Consider the following 25,540-nt stretch of genomic DNA (forward strand, 5'->3'; position numbering starts at 1 on the left):
TTATTTTTTTACATATGTAGTATCTACAAAGATACAAAGAATTGCTATTGCGACATCCAGTGGACACATTTAGAACAGCGGTATCTTTCATTAAAACATTTCGGCTCATTTTTATACTTAGTAAACTCATCCCGCGGGCCGGATAAAACTTATTTGCGGGCATGATCCGGCCCGCGGGCCGTACATTTGACACCCCTGCTTTACACGATTGCTACTTTGTCTGCTAATTTTGTATCTGGTATATATGAATAACTTTTTCCATGTTTTTTGTGCCTTTTTTTTTTTTAAACATATTGCTAATAAACAAGGGCCAGTTTTTATTTAAAGTACCAGTATAGGGGGAAAACAAGTTGACTTGATTGGCAACACTAAATTGGCCCTGTGTGGATGTGAGTGTGAATGTTAAGTTAAGTTAAGTTAAGTACCAATGATTGTCACACACACACTAGGTGTGGTGAAATGTGTACTCTGCATTTGACCCATCCCCTTGTTCACCCCCTGGGAGGTGAGGGGAGCAGTGGGCAGCAGCGGTGCCGCACCCCGGAATCATTTTTGGTGATTTAACCCCCAATTCCAACCCTTGATGCTGAGTGCCAAGCAGGGAGGTAATGGGTCCCATTTGTCGGTCTATCTGGGTTGGCCCTGCGATGAGGTGGCGACTTGTCCAGGGTGTACCCCGCCTACCGCACGAATGCAGCTGAGATAGGCTCCAGCACCCGCCGCGACCCCGAAATGGTAGAACATGGAAGAATGGATGAATTTATATGCTTGGCACTCAGCATCAAGGGTTGGAATTGGGGGTTAAATCACCAAAATGATTCCCCGAGCACGGCCACCGCTGCTGCTCACTGCTCCCATCACCTCCCAGGGTGTGTAATGGGTCAAATGCAGAGAGAAATTTCACCACACCTCGTGTGTGACTATCAGTGGTGCTTTAACTTTAACTTTATTTGTTTTTCATTGTATCTATTAAACCATATTCAATTCTATTTACCATCTGCAAGGTATGTGAAAACACCATTCAAACTTCACAAAATGCCACAAATTCAGTCAGCCATTTTGAATATCATGCTCTGAATACCTTTGGCTGTTTTCGGAGATTGACATCACAGTAGTAAAGCATCTGCAATCTGACCATGTTAGAACAGTCATACTGGAAATACGCAACAATTGTAGAGGGATGTGGTGTTTATCTTTCACAATCCTTATGTAAGACAAGAATACATATCATTGGCTATTTTATGCATTCAAAATCGTAAATAAATAGCTAACGGTTGAGTCGACAGATCGAAGGTCGTCTGTTGCGCTTATTATACCCTCTCTAAAAAAAGGCCTAGATAGTGCTAACAATACTCCATTTACATGTCCATCCATGTAAATGGGGGGGCTGGAGCCTATCCCAGCTGCACTCGGGCAGAAGGCGGGGTACACCCTGGGCATGACCTGAAAATGAACCCAACATGAGTGATAGTTATCATAAACAAGAACGCAGTGATCTAATGCTGGCTTACGCTGCTATTGTTGACACACTGAGCAGACGGCTGCTTCTGCTTCGTCTCAAACTTGTTAAAAGCAAATTCTAGATTATATTTCATGCATCTCTCACCTGGTATGTGGCCACGGACAGACAGGCTGGTCGACTTTCATGTCCGAAAGATAGCGAAATAGACGCTAAAAGACGCTTCTCTCAGGAACATTTTTTTAAACCCTTTGTAAGGATTGTTATTGAGTCTTCATCTAAACGGAATTATGGGAGCGTCCCGTCAGTCGACATCCCAGCGAGAGTGGAAATATTACAGTAAGTGTTTGTTATTGTTAGTTTGTACATTTAGCACCTAGCATTGCTGCAGATGCTGGTGTCACAATGAAACTGCATCCGTCACTCGGCTTCTATAACTTAATGCTCATCCTCTTTGTGTTTGAGCTCAAAAATCTAAGGTCCTGGATTGTGAATTTCCCAAACCTATTCGTCGTTGGTTCTCACAAAGTCTGCTTGATTGGCATTGTTGTTGATGGGGAAGGGCTCTGTGGTTCCTAGCGCGACGTCATGCGATCACGTGTCCGGCTTTCTCAATATCTCTCAAAATGGCTCGGGAATCTCTGTCAGATTGATACTATTTTGATCATATTATGACTTTTACATTATCATTCCATTCACTTTCACCGCAATGTTTACAAACGCTTCTCTCCTCGATGGCTCCACATTAGCGTACCAAACACTTAATGTTTCCATTCACCGGCTTCAACCATGTATTGTATTGATCGTTCTGGAGCCATAAATCATTGAACTAGCACTTACCCATCTTATGCAAATCATTTGGCTTTGCTGTGGACTTTCGTTACTTTTTCTCCGCTGCTATGCTAAGCTGTAACAACACACCGTTGCACTCACACAGCACACTAGCTGGTGCGTGATTAATTCTGGCCGGGCAGTACAGGTAGCCTACTTTTAATAATAATAATAATAATAACTGGGATTTATATAGCGCTTTTCTAAGTACCCAAAGTCGCTTTACATGTAGAACCCATCATTCATTCACACCTGGTGGTGGTAAGCTACTTTCATAGCCACAGCTGCCTTGGGGTAGACTGACGGAAGCGTGGCTGCAATTTGCGCCAACGGCCCCTCCGACCACCACCTATCATTCATCATTCAATTCACCGGTGTGAGTGGCACCGGGGGCAAAGGGTGAAGTGTCCCGCCCAAGGACACAACGGCAGCGATTTTTGGATGGTAAGAGGCGGGGAGCGAACCTGCAACCCTCAGGTTTCTGGCACAGTTGCTCTACCCACTATGCCATGGTTATAACGTCCTCAAAAATCAAAACAGCTAAAAACAAAACTGAACTTTATGCATTTTAAAGACCTTTCGAAATTGTATTTAAGACCTTTTATGAGATCCAAGGAGAATTTTAGACATTTTAAGGCCTCAAATTCAAATCGTTGGATCTAAGACTTTTTAAGACCCCGCAGATACCCTGATCCATAGCAAAGGCTACAACGGAAGTGACAGCGGACCAAGTTTTGTCGACGGACCAAGTGGCAAAGACAGAGAAAAATAATGTCACGAACAAATACTTCGAAAAGGACAGTAGGCTATTGATTTTTCATGACAATCAGCACCTGACATCAATCACAATAACTTACTTTTACAGCATTGTTCATTAAAACGTTTTCATCTTTCCTCCTTAGCCACTTGGTCCGCTGTCAATTTTGTTGTGGCTTTTGCAATCTCGCTGAAAGTTGTGCTGTAGCTTTTTCATTTGGTGTGGCATTTTAAAAAAACTAAACAAATTTTTTTTTTCCGTCTGCATTTGTTGTGACCTTTTTTAATCAACCGCATGTTTCCCTTCTTTATTTTACTGTTTGAGTTCAGTTTGGTCTGCCCCTGGAATAAATGCAAACACAATATTTGATGGTGTCAGTATGTGATCAGAAACATATAGAATGTGCTTCAGGATTAATAATAAATCAGCCAATTGCTGGTATTCCGTCACGTGACTTCTTCCCAGAAGTGAAAACCAGTGGTGGTCAACCCATTGTGACTGATTCTTCATCTAAACGGAATTATGTGAGCGTCCCGTCAGTCGACTATCAGAGTACAAAAGAAGCTTAAATCTTCCTGCAAAAAGAAGATACAAACAACAAATTTAAACTATGCAATGGAATAGATCCCTATACTTTACCGAAGAAAGATCTGCATAATTTTTGCTTGGGTAGGGTTGCATTTCTTGATTTAACTTCACGTCTATGTAAGCCATATTTGTTGTTGTTGTTGCATGCGCCGTTTACGAGTAGCGTGTTTTTCCCCGTTTTTATCAAAATAGAACTATATAACATTGTGTGTGTGCTGAACGCTTTACTTTTCACGTCGTTTCGTAAAATCTTGCACTCTTCCGTCCTTTTTGTTAACCTCTCGAGGAACTCTGAAGAAACGCTTATCCTTTTCGCGATTTGTACAGCCGACAACAACAAGCATAGGGCATTTTTTTCCTCGATAAAGGCTCAATGGCGCCTGGGACTCATTGAGAACAGAGCTATCTTGACCGCCACACACATTGTGACGTCAGTAAAGTCCAAGCAATAGCCTCAGTGACACAATGACAAAGACTTTCGGAGCACAGGCAGTCCACAAGGAATAGATGCAAAATTTGTACGACAATAAAACAAAAAGGCTTCTGTTGTATGCTCATGGATGTATTTTAATAAAAATAATTCTGTCAAAACAGAATACAATATTTCTTTATTTTAACACATTTTCAGTACAACCCCCCCCCCCTCCCCGCCCACCCATTATGTTTTTTATTTTATAGGAGATTTTTCAAAGTCATGCTAAGTAGTAACAGTAACTATTAAAATAAAAATTCAAAAACAACCTTACTACTGTTTGTGCTAAAACTAAATATGAAATCAAAAACCACAATAGGAGATTGGTTGTGCACTGCTTTGGTGTGCAATGCCTCTGTGAGGCCTTGGACCTTCTAGAAAAATCTCTTTTTGACCCCAACGAGTCAGTGAGCAGACCAGTGGTCATGTCTATGCAGGGATCAAAGCAGACTCGTACTCAAACAACCACAATAGCAAGGAGTTTGCTCACTTTAGGGATGAAATGGAAGGTTCTGCTTGAGTAACAACTAAAAAGCCTGTTTGCTCATGGTAATTATTTGACTATTAGAAGAGACGATTAAGTTTCAAATGAAAAATGCTTGAGTACATATTCTGTGATGAAACCCATTAATGTATCTCCTGTAAATATTGAATGAGTGGAAGTATACTTTGGAGTGGATCCATGTGTCACATGTCAGGGTGAAAAAATAGATACATCAAGCCATTGTTAATACAGGCATATGTTTAATTCAAAAATTCAAAATAGATTACCACTAAGATTGTCTTTGTTTTCATAATTTTATATTTTTAATTATTTTAAAAATATATTTTTATAACTGTATCCAGTCATCTAAGTTACTTTTTGTTGGCAAGTGTGACTTGATCTGTCTCTCGAGGGAAAGTGGTGTTCACTATTAAGATGACCGAAATGTACAGTACCCTACGAGCCATTCTCCATATCATAAAAAAGTATAATTATGGCAGAAACTGGTAAAAAACTAAATGTTCTTTCAGCATAATAAATCCTCCAGTCATGTGACTATATTACAAGTCACACATTTCAGGTTTAGGCTATATTTTTGCATTACAATTGATATTATTCACTCAATAGTGGTCTCATACATGTCACCTTTCATGATTGGACCTAGTTATTAGAAACATTATTCCTATCCATGATGGATTCAGTTGCCATTTACTCATTGAAGCAATTAATCCCCTTAATATTTCTACTTACTACCACACACTGCAGAATAGACAGGATGCACTTGATTAACGAGTAGGGTTCAGAAAACAGACACCCAATACGTCATGATTGGCTTTAAGCAACACTGTCGTTTGGAAAAATTAGTAGAAAATGGTGTAAGTGGCAGAATATTGCTTCTGTATCCTTTGACCTTAATCACACTGGGTTAGCATAGTGCTCGTCTTTGTTTGGTTTAACAGTGCAACATGGATACACTCCCATATGTATATTTCAGGAACTTGTATCTTAGTAATAGGGATCTACAGGTGCTAGAATAAGTTGTAAAAATTGTGGAGCAGGATATGGTGGAAATTAAAATAAGTGAAATATTTCTTAAGGGAGCAAAAATCCACCCATGAATAAAAGGGGATGATGAATAACTTTTTGTCGGATATGAGCACAACAAAGTGACAAAAAAACCTAAAATGTCTAAATAAACAAAAAATGTAACTAATCATCTTTAAATAGTGTCACACGTTTATTTGATAATACTAAATTAAAAAGGAAGCTTTCTTTTCTACTCTCCTTCTCTCCGCTCTTTTGTCAGGGCTACCGGCTGCGCTTCTGATAGTCAACCAAACACACCAATCACACGCATGCTTTTTTTCTCCGTAGCCATGACAACCTGCTGGACACGCCCTTTCTCAGTGCACTGAATAGAAACCTGTGGGGAGACAGATGGTGGTTAAAGAACAGCAATTTGGTATTATATTTCATTCAGTCATTCATTTTCAATACTGTTTGTCCTCATTAGAGTCACAGGTAAGCTGGAGCCTATCCCACTAGACTTCAGGTGAAAGGTAAGGTACACCCTAGACTGGTCGCAAGCCAATCATAGACTTTATCTAATTTTCCAGACTATAAGCAGCTATTTTTTTCTTAAGCTTTGAGCCCTGAGGTTTATATAACGGTGCAGCTTATCAATGGATTTTTCCTCGCTAATGGCTAAATTATGGAATGGATTAAGCAAAGAAATTTAACAATGTAATAAAATGATCCACTTTAAAACTGTTCAAACTCAAAGTGTTTACAAAGTACAAGGAAGAAAAATCTTGTTAAACATCTTGAACCTTAACATTTTATTAATCTCCTCAAGCATGAATAGAGACATCAATGACTTTTTTGTTTTGTTTGATCAGCTGTTTTAGTGCCGTGTTACAGGCACCGTTTTGAAACAATTAAGTGTATGTAAATAAACGTTTACAAAATATTTTCATGTGAATATCTTATTTTATAACGTACCAGTATATTCTTCGACTTACAGACGGTTGCGGCTAATATATGAAAAAAATATTTTTTTATTCTAAAATTTTGTGGTTGCGGCTTATATACCGATGCAATATGGTATAAACAAACAACAACCTTCCACACTTACATTCACAGCTATGGGCAATTTAGAGTCTCCGATTAACCTAACATTTGTAAAAAATAAAAAAAATAAAACTATATAATAAAAGCTTGATATCTGTTGGCAAATGAGATATTTTCAAATCTTTCATAAAAAATGCTGATCTGCAGGGGGTCTGCAATTCGGTCCAGACGTACTCGGAAAAAACGACAGAATTGTTTAGATTTTGGCCTCTATCCACAAGTTGTCCTTGTGTTGTGATAATTTGTGGTCACTATGCATTCCCATAAATGATTAATTATGTACATAAAAGAAAAGGCAACCACGTTGCTTCACTGACAAAGGACAACGTTACTCGTGTTCTTTTCAGGTAACTTTTTTCTCTTTGTTACAGTATACCACCCAATCGTGAGGCAGATTCTTCTGATAGCAGCGATTAAAAGAAAAGAATAGTAAAGGTGAATAAGGACATGAAATTAGACAGCGTCTAATGCTCAGAAAGTAGAGAAATGCCTATCATGATTGGCTGAATTTATGCCCGGTCCATGCCGCTCAAATGCTTCAACCATCATTCAGGATAAAGATGATATCTTTGAACATGTTAAAGGAGAGGCTTTGTGTGGCCCTAAACAAGATTTTGTTTGTGGCCCAACCTAAACCCATCGTCGCTGCTACATACCCACAATCAGTATGTTTACAAGCACTAAATAACTCATTATTGACTTAATTTAGTTGAAAATTGCTTTTTAAAACACATTTAAAACCTTATTTGGTTTTTGACTTTTTAAAAGAGGATATTGAAGTCTAGATGATGTGATCATCGATTATTGTATCTGGCGTTCTACACATATGTCTGTCTTCCCCACGTGATAACCTGGTGCACTCTATGACATGTTTATGTCTTAGTTTCATCAATAGTCTTTTTCATTAAATGTTTGAACCAGTGGCATCATTGGGTCTTTTAGCGGGGCTAAAGGCTCCCTAAAATACCCTAAAACCTCACTTATTTATTTGGTGCTATGTTTATTTTTTCACAAAATAGTGCTGACAAGTTTAATATAATGTAGCCAGAAAGTGAGTTTTAGCAACCTTTCAACCTGTAATTATTCACGTAAATATGATTATAAATGTCAAGTTTCCTTTTACTTCACAGTGTAAAGTTCAGAACACAGTATGATTTATGCAGGATTATTATTAGTTGATAATAATTGGTATAATTAGTGCATATATTGGAGGATAAGCCAACTCTGTCTTTAAAAACTAACACCTCTGTTTCAAACATTAATCAAGGTTCCTTGAACGCACCACAATTATGTGCTATGAGATGCAGACGTGGAACTTAAACACAACTTTGTCCGATGCAGCCACAAATATAGAAATTATATTTATACTTCTTATCACCTCATACTGGTTCCTAAATGTTGGTGCTGTGTGTGAAGGCATACATGTGAGCTTTGATGAAGTTATGACATCTGTGTTGAGTGAACAGTCCAAGACGGGTTTTCCACTAACAGAAGGGATACAAATGTTGCATTTTTCCAAGGGGTGGCGCAGGTTCTTATACACATTACTAATTTTTTTTTTAAACAACCTTATTATTGAACACTGACAGAAAATGTTAATCTAGCTAAACATTATGACTTTAGATCTAACTGATTTTAAAATAAAAAATGTTTTTACAACAGCCAAGGCCTTGATCATGTGGCCCCACAAGTAGTTGTGGCCCCAAACAACCGCAAAGAGTTGTGGTGGGCCGGCAGTGACAGTGGACCAAGTTTTGCTGACGGACCAATTGGCGGAGGCGGAAATTTGAAAACTTTTTACTGAATGAGGTAGGAAAAGTAAATGAAAGCGAGTAATTGTGACGGGCAGGCCCTGTGAATCGATTAATTTAATATGAAATTAATGGTGATGACTAAGCAGCATAGTGTTCTCATTTTTGAGACTTATCCTCACAATGTTTCTCCCTCCCTTGCACCGCACCTTCCAGTGTGCAAAACATCCATCCATCCATCCATCCATCCATTCATGTGCTCTGTGTACAATGTGAGAGACTTAGGTGTTTATTTCTGTAAAGCATAGGTATAAATTCAGAATGAGGACCTCATGTGTACTTCACCATAATGCATTTGAAATAAAACAAACAATCTAAGTGTAGTTAAAGTGCAATCTCTTTCACAAAAAAATGGTACATCCACCATTTTGTCAGTCCCTTACTGCTTTTATTCATATGTTTTAGTAAGTAAGCATGCACTATTGACTTTAGATCAGGTTACTTAGTAATGTGGCCATTGGTGATTATTCAAATGATTTGCCTGGTCTTTAGTTTATGGTAATTAAACATTTACATTTCTAATAAAATGGAAGAGGAGCCATAGACAAAAGTGAATGAAGCAAGGCACATACACAAGCAGCAAGTACAAATGGCAAAGGCAAAGCTGGGATGAAACTCAGAATTGAATGATGTCCAAGGATCCACACTGCAAGAAATCGGTAACTACATCCAAAATTTAAAAATATTACAGTTATATTTAAAATTAGTTAAAACAAAACATATTCCAGTTACTTTTGATCCCCTGAACATTAAAGTATATGCAATATATATGTAAAAGTGAAGGTGTTCACTTTAATCACATTTTAAATGTGGTGGTGTGTAAAAGCAAAACCATTAGAATACTTTTGAAACTTACTGTGTCAGTATGTGTGCTTATACACATGTTTTTATAAGATGTATTTTTGTCAAAACAATAAATACATTTTAATTTGTTCCTGTACTTTCTAGTATAATGAATACTTACCAACATAAGGGCTAGAGCAAAAAGTTGTCTACTCTGGCAAAGGAGCAGGAACCAGATCGGACCCGAGCCATAAGCTGTACGCACTCGGTAGCCTGACCCAGTGCTAACACCAGAGGAGGCTGCTTGGGCAGATTTTGGGACTCTGGACATGATAAAACACAAGGTCAGAATAGATTTCAGTCCAAATGCATCAGCAATAACGCATAAATGATCCATCACACTCTTATTCCTTTCATTATTTCTGTATTCCTGAAAATGTTTACGTTTAACTACTGAGTTGTTTTCAATTATCTATATTACTTTGTATGTTTTCTCATTAAGATGTGACAATAAAAACAACATAAGTTGACCAAAACAATTTTGGGATCATTTTGTAAGAGTACCGCCAGGTGGTTGAGTTGAACGGCACCATGCCCCCCCGTCCCCCCTCTTGGTAAGCTGTGGAGTCCCCCAAGGTAGTATGTTAGGGCCTTTACTGTTCCTAATATACATAAACGACATGTCATCAGCATGCGACTGTGAATTGTTATTGTTTGCGGATGACTCGGCCCTGCTGGTATCCGGCAAGGACAAGTCACAGGTGGAGAAAATCCTCAGTGCTGTACTCTGTAGAATTTGCACCTGGCTCGCTGACAACAAGCTATCCATACACTTGGGTAAAACGGAATCCATCCTGTTTGGGTCCTTAAGAAAGTCAGTGACTTCACTATAAAAGTGGGTGACATTGTTATCGCCAGGAAGGATGAGGTCACCTACTTAGGTTCCATTCTAGAGGCTAATCTTTCCTGTGATAAAACGGCAGCCAAGGTAATCAAAAAGGTCAACCAACGAACAAGATTTCTCTATAGAATCTCCTCTCTGGTCAACAAAAGCACCATGAAGATTCTGGCGGGAACTCTCGTTCAACCCTTTTTCGATTACGCATGCACCTCCTGGTACCCTAGCACTTCCAAAACCCTCAAATCTAGACTCCAAACATCCCAGAACAAGCTAGTCAGATAACTTCTAGACCTCCACCCCAGATCACATCTCACTCCTACCCACTTCTCCAAAGTGGGCTGGCTCAGGGTGGAGGACAGAGTAAAACAACTTGCACTGAGCCTTGTCTATAAAATCCGCTACACCTCCCTGATACCGAAGTACATGTCAAACTACTTCCTTAACGTAAATGACCGCCATAACCACAACACCAGGGGGAGCTCCACTAACCACGTTAAACCCAGATTCCGATCTAACGAAGGTCTTAACTCATTCTCTTCCTATGCCACATCAATGTGGAATGCACTCCCAACAGGTGTAAAAGAAAGGGCATCTCTATCCTCCTTCAAAACCGCACTAAAATAACACCTCTAGGCAACTTCAACCCTAAACTAACACCCTCCCTTCCTCATCATACCTCCTCGGATCATAAATAATCAAATGTAGTCACTTTTTCTTATAATTTCTGATCTCTCTCTCTGTGTCCAATACTTGCTGTACATATGTACCAAGTCAGACCTACACTGTTCCAATGTCATTTTCTCTGATGATGCAATTGTTGATGACTGAAGTGTTGATTCCAACCAAATTTAACACCCCCCCCCCCCATATCCCACACCCCGGATTGTAAATAATGTAAATCATTCAATTTATATACTGTGATGATTATCTTGTGTGATGACTGTATTATGAAAATAGTATATATATCTGTATCATGAATCAATTTAAGTGGACCCCGACTTAAACAAGTTGAAAAACGTATTCGGGTGTTACCATTTAGTGGTCAATTGTACGGAATATGTACTTCACTGTGCAATCTACTAATAAAAATGCAATCAATCAAAAATAAATAAATCACTTCATACACACAGCGGACTGTGTTTTGATCGTACACACTACATAGATGACCAGTGAGTGCTTTTCTTTACCCAGAATGGCGCTGTTGAGTGCAGAGCACAGTGACTCTCTCTGCGTGGGGTCTAACTGCTGGCCCACGGGGCAGCTCCATGGATCAGAGTACGCTAACAGACTGAATGCATCCTGCATTAAGACATACACACAAAACCTCAACAACATTACAGTGATTTTGACTGACAAATTACCTAGACTGATTTCAGTATTGTAAAATGATACGATACACCAATATAAACACTTTTTGGGACGTACTTAGAACTACAGGATTCTAAAACAAATAATTTGGTAAATGTACCCCCCTTACAAAGACATGAACAATACATAATTTTTATGGCAGGTTTATTTTTACAGAGAGAAACATACTTATTTGTTAATTTTTAATAAATTCAGAGAAAGTATCCCACAGATTATGGATGATAGGCCAGTTAATAGCCCATAAAGTACACAAATTAGTTCAGCTCCTTCTGGTGAAAAGGAGTGAACTAAAATCCCTCAAATGTACACAACAACCCTGGTGACGAACTGTGCTTGCGAGCAAGGGTTTCTTCACCGAGTACTAAGTCACGTTTTTTTCTTTAGTATTTAATACTTATTTTATTCAGCCAAATACAAAGTAATTTATAACCATATTCATGTTTTTCCTGAATTTTTGGTTGATAATCTCTCTCTCAGCTAAAACAAACCTACCAAAAAGATAGACTTTAAAGGGGTCAACATACAAAACAAGATGGGGATCAAATCATTATTTAGAACCATTTGAATAGTTACATTGTGACCATTGCCTTTGTTTGGGGGGTGGGGGTGAGTGGGTGGATGATGACAATTAGAAGGGCCCACACTGCCACACACACAGATAGTGAATGAGGTAGAAGGGCCCATACAGATATTCTTTTAGGAGGCCCAGAACTTCCAGAAACTGCCCTGGTTGTGACATTATTATGGGAATAATAACCACAAATAATGACAAACAGTAATTAGTCGGGACACAGGATTAAACAGAATGCAGTTGTACCTCGATTTAAGAGTGTTTTGAGATAAGACCTATCTCAGCTAATTGTTATGCTTGAAGTTGCAAACAAAAATTGCTAGTGTTAGCTTATAGCTAGAGATCAACATAACTTTGTTTGTCCAAGCACGGTAAGGAAGAAAGTGAGTGTGGAAGGACAATGCTGAGAAGAAGTAGATGATATTCATTGAATAAAATAGATACAAAATAAAAAACATGACGGAGAGAGAGTGTAGCCAACTTGAGAAAGCAGTTGGAGTGCATCGCTGCTAGCCTGCACCATACTGAAGCAGAATGAGTCTAACAGCAGCAAATAATGTTAAAATATTATCCAAACCGCGGACATTAATCCATGAAAATATGGAGAAGCTGCTAATTTAGTGTATTTGAGTGGGAAGCAGTTCACAGGTGGTACTGTAGAGTCCACTCTCCAAGGTAAATGCTGTACATTATTATTACATTACTTCATAAAACTATGATGGTTGTTGATAGTACATTCTATTGTATTGTTTGTATACAATACAATATTTCTTATCTAAAAGTTTTTTTGTTTTTTTTAAAGTATGTTACATGTTAAATATTGTGTTGTTTTGGGGGGCCCAAAAAAAAGATTCTGTAAGGCTTTCCAAAAATAATGGGTTGTGGTAAAAAAAAAAAATATATATATATATATATATATATATATATATATATATATATATATATATATGATTGGTTATTATGTATATGTGATAGAATTATGACTGTAGTCCCTTTAAAGAGGAAGCCAGTTTCACCAAGTTGGGTCATCTATGGAAAAAAGAATCTGTTTAAAATTAACATTAAGTAAGTGACACACATACACAGAACATTAATGTGAAAAGCTAAATGAAAAGTCTCAATAAAAACCAAACACAAAAAATGCTTCCTTTAGAACTTAATATATTACATCCAATTGCAGGCATGTGAATTAAACTTAATGAAAAGACTGAAAATAAGCCGAGGGTCTGGGGGCCGGAGGTGGGGGGACAAGGAGGGAAACCCCCCCGAAGCTTCTGGTTTTTCAGCAATTTTACATGCAATAATTCACAAAAAAAATCACAATTTAAAGATGTTTTAATGTTTAAAGAATTGAAAAATTATCAACAGAGTTTACATAAATACATACCCCATTCATCCAAATTAATCACTATGTCTGTTTCAGTCACTATGTTATTTAGTCACTACAGTAATTACAGCTTGTGTTCACATCCACCGGAACCACATGAGTTAGCCTACTCTATACAGTATATACAACCTTACTAGTGTTCACTTCACAGCCACAGATGGTTCATCTCGTTATTTACATTATTTACACATTACTTTGGTTCATTCACACATTACTTTGGCATTTTTGCTTTGATGGCTCTGACATGAGCCTTCCTGGCAAATTTCTGAGCAGCTTGCATTTTCCTTTTTGTTTCTGCTTTAGTGGATTCTTCCTTGGATTGGGTAAAGCCAATTTCAGTCTCTTTGACACCCTCTCCACTTCTAACTGCTCCAAATGCAAAAAATCATAAAGAGTACAAACAATGTTTATTCTATTAGCTAACTTCCTTCATCTAAATAGTCAGTTGTGATTTATAGCATGAAATAATAAATATTTTGCAGTCATGTTGTTTGTTTCAAATTGATTCAACTATTCAATGTCAAAATATAAACAGTGGAAATAATGAAGAAAATGTCAGGTACTGTCTTGTTCTAAAACACCAATGAAAATGAAATTTAGCATTTGGACTGGCTATACTGTAGCAAAAGTCATCACATGTCTGCCACAATCATGTGTGTTCTTAAATGTGTATTCCACGTCTTCCATGTCGAGAGCAGTTTTGATTTGGGCTTACATGGTAAACAACTAAAATTAATGTTGGGCATTGTTTTATCAAGATGCATACATTTGTTAAAATGTGGCCAAGTAGACTCATTGTGGGTTTCCTGGACATCATCTACATCGCTAAAAGAAAAATCTAAGGAAGAGAATCCCTCTACCATCTTCCGCTAATTTTTTTTAAATATATAAATCACCCGCTTGAATATTCCCCTTTTCTCTTATCCGACTCTCTCATCGCTATTTGGGATGTGCAGGTCTGTTGAGATTTCCCTTCCTGGTTCGATGACCCGCCCTATCTTGCCTCTGATTGGCCTGTCCGTAATGTTTTGACCTAATCTTAACCAATCGTGACTCATCATAGTAAACCAACCAACCAATCATGGATTTTCTTATACGTAAACAAACCAATCATCATTAATGTTTCCCGTATATTTTGTCCCCTGCCCGAGAAGTTGCTTCGCTACGGAGCTTCGGTTTTTAAGTTAATAATTCTTAATAGAAAACCGTAGTTTTTACCACGGCAGCCGTAAACCGGAATGGATTATGGGTCATATGGGTTGTGTATGGCAAAGAGGCGGATCAAGATTTTAACACACATTCGAGGTCAGAAGAAAAAAAGAAAAACGGAAAATATTTTTTATATTTTTACAGAGATAAAAAAATGGATTTCCGACTATAAACGGAAAAATCACAAGCCTGCAATTGGGAAATGTAAAGTATCTGAAGCAAAAAGAGGAGCAAATTGTGTCTTTCATAACTCCTCAGATCCAGGTGTTGCTGAAAGAAAATGTTACAACTGACCTATTATAATTTTAAAGATCAAGCAGCTTTAATCTTATATTTCAAATTAATCTTGATCCAGCAGTAGAACAGAACGTTGTCATCAGGAGTTCAACTAGTGCCATCAGAATAAATCTCTTTGGCACTGTTCTTGCATCAGTTTAAACAGATGTAGAACAGCTGTGTGTGTGTGTATACCTGCAACATCTTCTTGTGTGTGGTGTTCTTGCCATATTCGCGACACAGCTTTTCATTCAGTGCTTGCAGCTCCCGCCCAAATTGTATCATCCTCTCTGTGGCTGCCTGGTTCCCTCCACAAAGTTGTCTGCTAGTTCTATATCCCTCATCTTCTGGCGACAGACACACATGCGAAAACACAAATGCATACATTAAGCAAGATTCTTGTTGGTTGATAAACATAACAAGGGGAGTAAGCAATTGGCAAAGAACACAAAAGAGTACATGAAAAATGAAACTGAGTAATTGTGTTGCACAACTGAATACATTTCCGTACCCGTAACTCCATTGCCAATGCTGTTGTCGTCAGGCTGAAGGATCTCTTCATGTTTATATGTGCCGTTCATGATCCGAGCAGACGAGACCTCAACAATCCCATTAGTGTAGTGTTCTGCTTCTATTTCCATCTCACTGTCACTAAACAGAAATACCCAAACACAAACAGGAAACAGAAAGATTGTAATCATGGCAAAATATGATCCATCACTTTAAATGTTAACATTTTAATCATCTTACAAAGATCAAATCTTCTGTAATTGTCCACATTGTGTATTACAAGAATAAATGCACAGATTACACCATCAAATGTCAACATTATATTAAAATGTAGCTGCACAATCTTGAAATCAATATAAAATAATTCAGTCATTTTAAATATACTTTTCGGTTTGTATAGTCACATACATTACATTAAGGGCCTGATCTACTAAAATCCTAAACAACATGCGGTCACCAACTTTTCTGAGCAATATAGAAGCTCCTCCAGTGTGATTTTTAAACCGCACCAACTTTTTAGCACGCCAAAGGTGGGCTCTGAGATACCAGCACTGCAACCACGATGGATCTAGATGCAAGAAAATCCAGTTTTGCAGGAATTGTATTAAATTTTTTATATAGGAGATATAATTTGTTTAGGTCTCTGCCGTCTCCAAATCAGCCCTTAGGTCATCCGTCAGCTCAAAGATGGAATTGCTGGATTGATGTTAGATTAATGTCAGCTTTTATCATTTCCGTCTGTCCAAATATGCTGACACATGCACAGAGAATTGCCTAACTCCTCCTTGCTAGAATGGCCGCCGCATACCGTTTGAGCACAGCTGTGCCAGCTTGTTCGTATTTTCTAAACATGCTAAATAGAGATGCAAAAACAGCAACTGCAAACAATTTTAGAGACTTGATAAGTCACATTGCGAGCCCGAGATGATCACATTTGTATCTCCCTGTCACAGTACTTTGTGCAGTCTGATAATCTGCATTTATTCATATGGATGAGGGCAAACACGCTTAATGGATTTTGCTCACTATTTTACTAATTTAAAGGGGAACTACACTTTTTGGGGGGAATTTTGCCTATCATTCACAATCCTTATGAGACAAGCACAAATATGTTGTTTTTTTATGCATTCTAACTCATAAATAAATGCAAAAGTCAACTACAATGGAGCCAATGGGAGTCGCTCTATTCCGCATACACAGCGCTCCAAAAACAACCAAAAGCCTCAAACAACGTTTTATGTACATGTTGTAAGTATATGTGTAAGGTAGTAACAGGCAGATTCATAATAACATTTAATGTTTACGTATTTTGGTGATTTTAAGGTAACAGTGATGTATTAATTTAACTTTTCCCTCCTCCAACAGCAACTACTACTACCACTAATCATGGCAGACTTCACGAGAGACAACAATGACTACTTTGGGACAAATGACGAGAGACAACAATGACTACTTTGGGACAAATGATGATCCAGAACCTTACAGTATATTTTTGAGCCTGAATAGACAGAGGATGAGCTGCAAGTTTTAGAAGCTGTGTGATAATTGGATCCAGCTCTTGTGAAACATAAGCATCACTAATGCTAAGTGCTAAACAAGAAATACAAACTACAAACATAATAACACAATCACTTACGGTACAATGTCTGCTCTCACTGGAATGCTGACTGAGGGGATGTTGATATCTTCCCCTTTAGATGAAGAATTAATCATAATCCACCCGGAGGTAAAAAAAAAAAAAAAAAAAGTGGCCGCAAACTAGCGTTTTTTTCCATCTTTCTCGCCATCTCCGGGTCTAAGGTGAATGTCAAAGTTTACCGACGTCTCAGTTTATGGCAACAACCTTCTAATATCCAAGTTAAATGTCAATATAGCAGCATAAGCTAGTTGTGATCACGACGCCGCAAAAAATAGGTAGTCTGCGTTAGCGCTTATAATAACAATATTACTATCCATCCATTCATTTTCTACCGCTTGTCCCTTTTGGGGTTGCGGGGTTAGCTGGAGCCTATCTCAGCTGCATTCCGGCAGTAGGCGGGGTAAACCCTGGACAAGTCGCCACCTTGTCGCAGACAATTTCACTAATATTTGGTTAATATTCCGGTCAAGAGATGTAAATGCAGTATTGTTGGCGTTTTGTAGATTCTTTTTAGAGTGCTTTATGGGCGCAATAGAGCACTACCATTAGCTGCATTTTTCATTTCATTTCATTTATTTATTAGGACAATGTACAATTACATTATGCATAAAGCAGTGACGCTTGTACCAGACTGTAGTTAAAGCTAGCCATCTGATATATGGCGTATTTTACGTATTAAAATGCATAAAAAAAAGAAAACATATGTGTTCTTCTCTTACATAGGGGACTGTGAATGAGACAATTCCAAAAAGAGTGCAGTTCCCCTTTAAGAGATGCACTCCTCAGTGCGCAAGCTTCGTGGATTAGCTTTGCACATGCCATCAAGTTTGGAGGTGTTTTAATACATGCATACCTTGAGTAGATCAGGCCCTAAATTAATAGAACACTGACTAACCGATATTGACTTTTTTGACTAGTTTTTTTCAAGCCAGTTACTTGACACCAGATCACAAGTGAGCATTCCGACCTGGTTTCTTGGTTGCTATTGGCACTGTGTGGCTGGCTCTTGGTGGAGTCAGAGGAATTAGACTCTGAGTAGTTGATGGATGAAGGTGAGGAGGAGGTTGACGAGGAGGCTGAGGAGGATGTGCTGGGGTATTTGACGATGCTGCTAATAACACTGCTGTGGCTCTTTGATTTTTTGGTGGGAGTCACCCCGTTACTGCAGGTTGGGCTGTCTACACCTGGGTCAGGAGAAAAATGCATGCATTCATCTTTCTGAAAATACATCTGTTTTAACTTATAAAAGCAAGTGTACCTCCAGTGTGCGAGTGTGAATTTCCAGCACTCTGGCGAGGGCTAAGATTGGGTGAGGCAGGGTAACTGCCCTGGGACTTGGGAGAGCGAATGGTCAAGCAGCGAACCTCACTGTCTGTACCGTTCACCATTTCCACAAACTGACGACACCTAGAGGACAGAGCATAATGGTGTTACGTTTTTTATAATACATTCCGAGCTTTAAACATGCCATCTTACTTCAACATAAATAGAAGGTTTGGGTTGTGTTCTAACAGGCCAGGATAAAGTTGCTGAGTGGCTTCGATGGCTTCACCCACACGTCCTTCCAGCACCAGTTTCTGTATTCCTGTTTGCAAAAATTAATAAGTGTAATTTACACTATAAAATCAGATGGGTGTTACACAAGCAAAACACACGCCAAAAAGTAAAGTGGTACTTATAAGGGAGTTAAATATGTTTGCCTTGTTGCATTCACTGAACCCTTTAAATTGTCCGGTAAAACCATAGTTTGTATACCTTTTAATGAATAAAGGCTTCACATTTTCCTACCAATATTGTGCTTTTAGAGGTAAAGCAGCAACGGAGGAATGATGATAATAATGTTAAAGATTTTTGTTTATTTCAAACATGTTTGACAGAACATCACTCAATTCACTATCTGAAAAGGAGTCGGAAGAAGCAGATCTTATTTTAATTCGACAACATTTCCATGTCTCAGCAATTACTGTCCTTATGTTTTGTGTTTAACATATTCATACTTTACCATTTTCCAATACTTAAGAAGAAATGGGTTTAACATATTCATAATTTACGTTTTGTGTTTAACATATTCATAATTTACATTTTATGTTTAACATTTTCATACTTTACCAGAACACATGTGTAATAGTAGAGTTTAGAGAGTTAGTAGCTATCTTATTTGGTAATGAAGGACACGTAGCAGGGAAAATACAGAATATATGTTAAATATGACTGGTCAAACGATACCGAAGCACGGATGCCTTATAAATCACAAAGAGTGATACTGTGTATCGTTTTATCGTCCCAGCCCTAACAACAATGAAATATTCATTAATCAAATGTAATGACATTTTTAATCCATGAATTAGCGGATGATCCCTATAAAACAGCAACACAGTATCAGAGTTGTGTCAATACAGCTAGTGAGTGTGCCATACACTCACTGAGGCGTCATTTACTCATCTTTAATAAATATTAGTTAAATTATAACAATAATGAATTTGATTTTATGCAGCGATTATCCATACACCCAAAGTGCTTTACAACGAGACCCAGCTGTCAAAGAAATGGACTTGTGAGTGTACTTCATATACATACTCTGTCTGTTCTTTATAGATGTCTGGTCTTCTTGTATCATGGTCTCGGTGGCTCTGGCAAAAGCTGTGGCAGTGGAATAATATCCGTGGTGGACTAGGTAGCTGGACACCATACTGAAGAAAAAATATAAAAATCATTAAATACAGTGGGTAGGGGAAGTATTCAGAGGCTTTTGAATTGTTTACTCTTTGTTTCGTTGCAGCCATTTGCTAAAATCAAAAAAGTTAATTTTATTTTGTATTAATGTACACTCAGCACATTGACAGAAAAAAACAGAAATGTAGATTTTTTAGCAAATGTATTAAACATTTCAAAAAAACTCAAAAATCACATGTATGTAAGTATTCAGACCCTTTGCTCAACACTTTGTTGATGCACCTATGGCAGCATTTACAGCCTTGAGTCTTTTTGAATACAATGCCACAAGCTTGGCTCACCTATCTGTGGGCAGTTTTGCCCATTCCTCTTTGCAGCACCTCTCAAGCTCCATTAGATTGGAGGGGAAGCGTTGGTTTACAACCAGGATGTCTCTGTATTCTCCTGCATTTATCTTTTCCTCTATCTTGACTAGTCTCCCAGTTCTTGCTGCTGAAATCCTGGTTCACTGTAGGGATGGTATTGACCTAGTGATGAGCGGTGCCTGAATTCCTCCAAACGAGACACCTGGCATTTACACCAAAGAGTTTAATCTTTGTCTCATCAGACCAGATCATTTTGTTTCTCATGGTCTGAGAGTCTTTCAGGTGCATTTTAGCAAACTTTTTACTAAGAAATGGCTATCGTCTGGCCACTATACCATACAGGCCTGATTGGTGGATTGCTGCAGAGATGGCTGTTGCCCTGGAAGGTTTTCCTCTCTCCACAGAGGAATGCTGTAGCTCTGACAGAATGACCACCAGGTTCTTGGTCACTACCCTGACTAGACTAAAATGAATGCAGCAATGTCCAGAAACATCCTGGATGCAAAAAGGCTGTAATTGCTGCCAAAGGTGAATCAACAAAGTATTGAGCAAAGGGTCTGAATACCTATGTTCATGTGATTTTTGAGGTGTTTTTTTTTAAATATATTTGCAAAAACTACATTTCTGTTTTTTTCTGTCAAGATGGGGTGCTGAGTGTACATTAATGAGAAATAAAATGGCTGCAATGAAACAAAGAGTGAACCATTTAAAGGGTTCTGAATACTTTCATATACCCTGACTTGACATTTACAGAAGGTAACTTACTTTTGCAGGACAGCTTGCCAGTCACCCAATCGTTCTCCTATTGGAAAGCGAGCGATCATACCATGGATCTTAGCTCGCCATTCACTCATGTAGTCCTCAATGTCAAAGACAAATGGCTGCTGTCCAAAGTTTGCATCAACAATCTCACCAGGAGTTTGAAGTCCCACAGTGGGATACAGATTGGGCTGGTTCAACAGGAAGGTAGAAAAGTTGTTGAATTAGAAAGTTGTTTCAGTTTCATCTAAATTAAGTGTTGTTATCATGAATAGATCAAATAAATCCACTATGTTTGTTAAGCAAACCGTCATTATAATAATGTGCCTTGCTTGAACAGTTGTTTAGTGTTAACAGCAAGCTGATTCAATTGATGCTTGCAAAAAACACTAAACAAAACAAAAAAAATAAATACCATAGTTTGTAAAATAATGTTAACTTTAAACATTTTTAGCTACGGAAACAATCAAATCACACAATACTCTCATAAAGAAGATATGCTTACATGACAGTTAATGGTAAAGGTAGGGAAATAATACATTTTTAGATGCATCGCCATTCGGACATGGACGATTATAAAATCGATTAGTAAACGTCAATAATCAATAATCGATTTATTAATTGTAAATAAAGTAATGCTGACAGTTATAAAATTTGGTTGACCGCAGCGAGCCACATAACCGAGAGATCGGACCAGCTCCTTTATTTTAGGGCACTTATGTTCCAGTTTTGCACATATTTCCATTAATGTGGGAATTTATTTAACTGTTTATTACAAATGCACTGTTTTTTAAAGTTGCAAGTGATAAATGCTTATTTAGTGAAACGAAAATAAATGTAAAACTGCATTAAAATACATAAAATGCATCAATTATCGATTTTTAATCGAATCGTAGCACCTGAATCGTAATCGTAACCGAATCGTAAGGTGCCCCAAGATTCCCACCTCTAGTGAATGGCACAAGAGTTTTTCAATAAAAGTCAAAGTCAAAGCACTTATGTGATACAAAATACTTACCGGAAGGTCTGTGAAAGCCACACCTTTGAAAGCAAAAGGAAACATTTCAATGAATACGCATGATGATTTCAAGGAGGCAACAAGGAATTTTTAGAATATTATTTTCTAAATCATGTTCATCCACCTCCACTGACCTAAACTGATGCCATTTTTGGTGTAAAAGCAAGTGTTGTTGATGAGGTTAACGCAACAGCCAATCACATCACCAGTGGTGAAAGTTGGGCCATAAGGTTGGCCAGTCCCAGAGGAGCAGAAGGAGTGGCCGTCATCTCCATGGTAACCATATGAGTGCTTGTCCCAACCTAAAATAGGACAAGGATTAGGATTAGCTTTTACTTTATACTTTCAAATCTTATGGGGAAAAAATTGCTGGAGCCTTTCAATTGAGATTGTGGTGACTCTCACTGGAATGACTGCCTGTTCAATCAAACAAACATAGCGTTGAAGAAAAGGTGATAGTTTGTCATTATTGTGTGCTGCTCACAATCACATTTTCCCAACTGACCACAACTTCCATCCATCCATTTTCTACCGCGTGTCCCTTATGGGGTCGCGGGGGGTGCTGTAACCTATCCCAGCTTCACTCGGGCGAAAGACGGGGTACACCCTGGACAAGTCACCACCTCATCGCAAGGCCAACACAGATAGACAGACAACATTCACACTCACATTCACAAACTAGGGCCAATTTAGTGTTGCCAATCAGCCTATCCCCAGGTGCATGTCTTTGGAGGTGGGAGGAAGCCGGAGTGCCCGGAAGGAACCCAAGCAGTCAAGAAAGCACTTTTTCGATTTTAAATTTACAAGCACACACTAAATGTCAGGATTTGCTTGGATTTTATCACATCCTTCCCATTATATATGCGCGGTGGTCAAGTTAGCCGGTCAATGACTTGACTTTCTTGATAAAGTATATGGATCTATTCAATTGTATAGTTCGATTTTTTTGGTAGCCGAGAGGCTACCAGTTAGCTTTTTTAAGCAAATCTGTGCCTCCCACAAGAGCAGTTCAAAGATGTCAGCAAACTCTTCTGGAGTTGTGATCACAATCAGTGGTCAGGAAGACTTCAAAATTGTTAAAAAAAAAAAACAGTAGCAGAAGCATTTTGTTTTTATTTTTTTGTTAGTCCTTTCCCGCTAATAGGAAGTGATGTTCATCATTTCTACAATGTGCCATGGTTTCATTCCACGGGCCACACTTTATACATCACTGGTTTGGGTATTTCACCAGGAAAGCAAAGTAACAGAAAATAATGTGTCTAACCTCTGTCTTCTTAGCACTTATAGACGTGACAAAAGTTGGGTTGCAACTCGGTTGTGGAGGTTTTTTGCATGCCTTGCATGCGGTGGTAATACACACTCTGGGCTTGTGGTGGCGGATCTGTCTTGCACAGCGAATACTTTACCTTTCATGACCGCTGGTATTTGATTTCATGAAGCTTGACACACTTCTCTCTTCCACTTTTAACACATAGGTCTACTCGCTACCTCGCTAATTAGCAAAACAGATCTCTTCTGCACAGTTCTATTACAATTTGTTTCTGGGTGCGAAACAAAACTCTGTTACCGATACGAAAAAGGACAAGACAATAACTGTACTGGAACAAGGAATTACTCGGCAGAATGAATAGTGATAACTGGACTTGGAACCAAACAGGACATAAGGTTGCATTACTGCCAAAAGAAAATTCCTCTTCTGTTAATTTGACAATGTCCTTTAAGTGTGTTAGCACCCTGTGTATAACGATTTTTCTTGAAAATTGGGAACATACTCTTATTTGTCTACATCAGTCATTTTGTATCATTTGTGTGTGATGTATGTGGGGTCTCTGTACGGTAAGGTATTAGATTAATCTGCTGACAGGGATATTGCCTCTAAAGCCAGGCTCACTGCTCCAAAATGCTAATGAAATGGGCAGGTCTCCACAGCGGGATCAGACACAGAGGTCAGCAGTAGAGAACATTGTGCTATATTAAGAGACGCGCATGCAAAGATGCATGAGTTCCCCACAGTGTTAATTTTGACAGCAGTTTTTGATTTAGTTTTAGTTATATTTTAATCATTTAAAATTGATTTAGTTTTAGTCTACTAAATTCCTCAACATTTTGGTCGACTAAAATTAGAGTAAATGTTGTTGACTAGAATATTAAGTATAAAGTATAACACATTTTTGAAGTTGTCTTGAAACCATTTTTATGAAGGTTATTGCAGAGCATCTCAAAAACCATATTCACAACAAGACCCGCACTCCATGAATATATCAATAAATACATTCCACACTAACCTTACCGTGTGCATTTGTTTTTCAAATGTTGAATAATATATGACCAAAATGGTCACATCAAGAAACAAACTCTACTACAAACTACATATATATATACAAACTTCATATACTATATATATATATATATATATATATATACATATATATATATATATATATATATATATTTATATATTTATGTATTTGCTTGAACAATTCAAATCTGGTCGTTTGGGTTGTCAAGTTGTGCAAATAACTGAACAATGTGCCGAGGACATCGATTAACCTGCACTGTACTTGCTTATTAAAGTGGCGGACAAGCTTGCCCATTGTGTACAACAAAAGTAGTAGTATCCTACTCTACAGTATTTTAATAGTAACGTATATATATATATATATATATATATATATATATATATATATATATATATATATATATATATACTGACAAATTTGTTTTCTGTATTTTTGGACTGGCTCTTTGAACATTTCGGATTGCAGACCCCTGTCCTAGTGTCATTGGAGCCGAAGTGTACAACTATGTTCGCGTAGCTAGTGGTGCGATTAGCCTGTCTTATGTATTTACTTGGCCTGTTGCAAGTCAGTTCCCTAAGACTAGCTTCAATGCCGGGTGTTCTGGTCCCGGGAATACATTTAATTATGGCTGGTTTACTAAACTGTATGTTCCGGGTGATGGAGTCCCCTATGACTAAGGTGTGGTGTTCGGTAGACTGGGGTGTGGGACGAGCTAAAGGGCTAAATATATTATGCCTACTATGTCTCAACCGGTTCACCGTGGCTTGTAGGCCGCTCCGGGCTGCTACAAACTGGGCTAGTCAGCTCCGCGGCGTCTAAAGTTACGAAATTACTCTGGCGGTCACGGCACTCTACAAGGGCCAACCTATGCATGAGAATGCTGCACGAAGAACAGGGAGCCATACTCACGTTGTTTCTTTCACAGAGTCGAGTTCTTGTTGTCTTCGGAGCAATAGGTTAACAGTAACAGCGACGTGAGGGAGTAAGCGCCTTCAGAGCGCAGTGGCTTCGGACCTGAACTAGCTTAGCTTTTCTATTTTAGCAACAAGCGAGTTAGCTTTTGAGCGGCAAACAGCACAGTAGCTTTGGACCGGGACTAGTTCAGCTTCGCCAACTTAGCAGCTAGCTAGCTGGAAAAGAGCGGTGAAACAGAGAGTGGGTGCTTTGTAAGTTTGACAAGACTACTAAATATGTTGTAGAAGGAAAAAAGAAGGCTGTAAAACAATTATAATAACTTATCACAGTTAAT

At 38.3% G+C, this 25,540-nt stretch overlaps 1 protein-coding gene across 2 annotated transcripts in view; it reads right to left on the minus strand.

Moving 5' to 3' along the window:
- Positions 1-4,289: 4,289 nt before the first annotated feature.
- Positions 4,290-25,540, minus strand: part of ranbp10 (RAN binding protein 10) — a 53,999-nt gene continuing 32,748 nt past the window's right edge. The window contains exons 4-15 of one of the 2 annotated variants that reach the window (XM_061969884.2): positions 22,126-22,293; positions 21,992-22,014; positions 20,980-21,164; positions 19,754-19,866; positions 18,653-18,761; positions 18,435-18,583; positions 18,144-18,360; positions 15,539-15,678; positions 15,223-15,374; positions 11,404-11,515; positions 9,497-9,638; positions 4,290-6,014 (exon numbers count right to left, since the gene is read on the minus strand). In XM_061969884.2, coding sequence (XP_061825868.1) covers positions 9,508-9,638; positions 11,404-11,515; positions 15,223-15,374; positions 15,539-15,678; positions 18,144-18,360; positions 18,435-18,583; positions 18,653-18,761; positions 19,754-19,866; positions 20,980-21,164; positions 21,992-22,014; positions 22,126-22,293 — 1,499 coding nt within the window. In that variant the 3' untranslated portion in view covers positions 4,290-6,014; positions 9,497-9,507. The remainder of the gene's footprint in view (positions 6,015-9,496; positions 9,639-11,403; positions 11,516-15,222; positions 15,375-15,538; positions 15,679-18,143; positions 18,361-18,434; positions 18,584-18,652; positions 18,762-19,753; positions 19,867-20,979; positions 21,165-21,991; positions 22,015-22,125; positions 22,294-25,540) is intronic. The other variant, XM_061969885.2, reaches the window with a different exon arrangement.

The sequence above is a fragment of the Nerophis lumbriciformis genome, linkage group LG10 (assembly GCF_033978685.3).
Source record: "Nerophis lumbriciformis linkage group LG10, RoL_Nlum_v2.1, whole genome shotgun sequence".
Lineage (NCBI taxonomy): Eukaryota > Metazoa > Chordata > Actinopteri > Syngnathiformes > Syngnathidae > Nerophis > Nerophis lumbriciformis.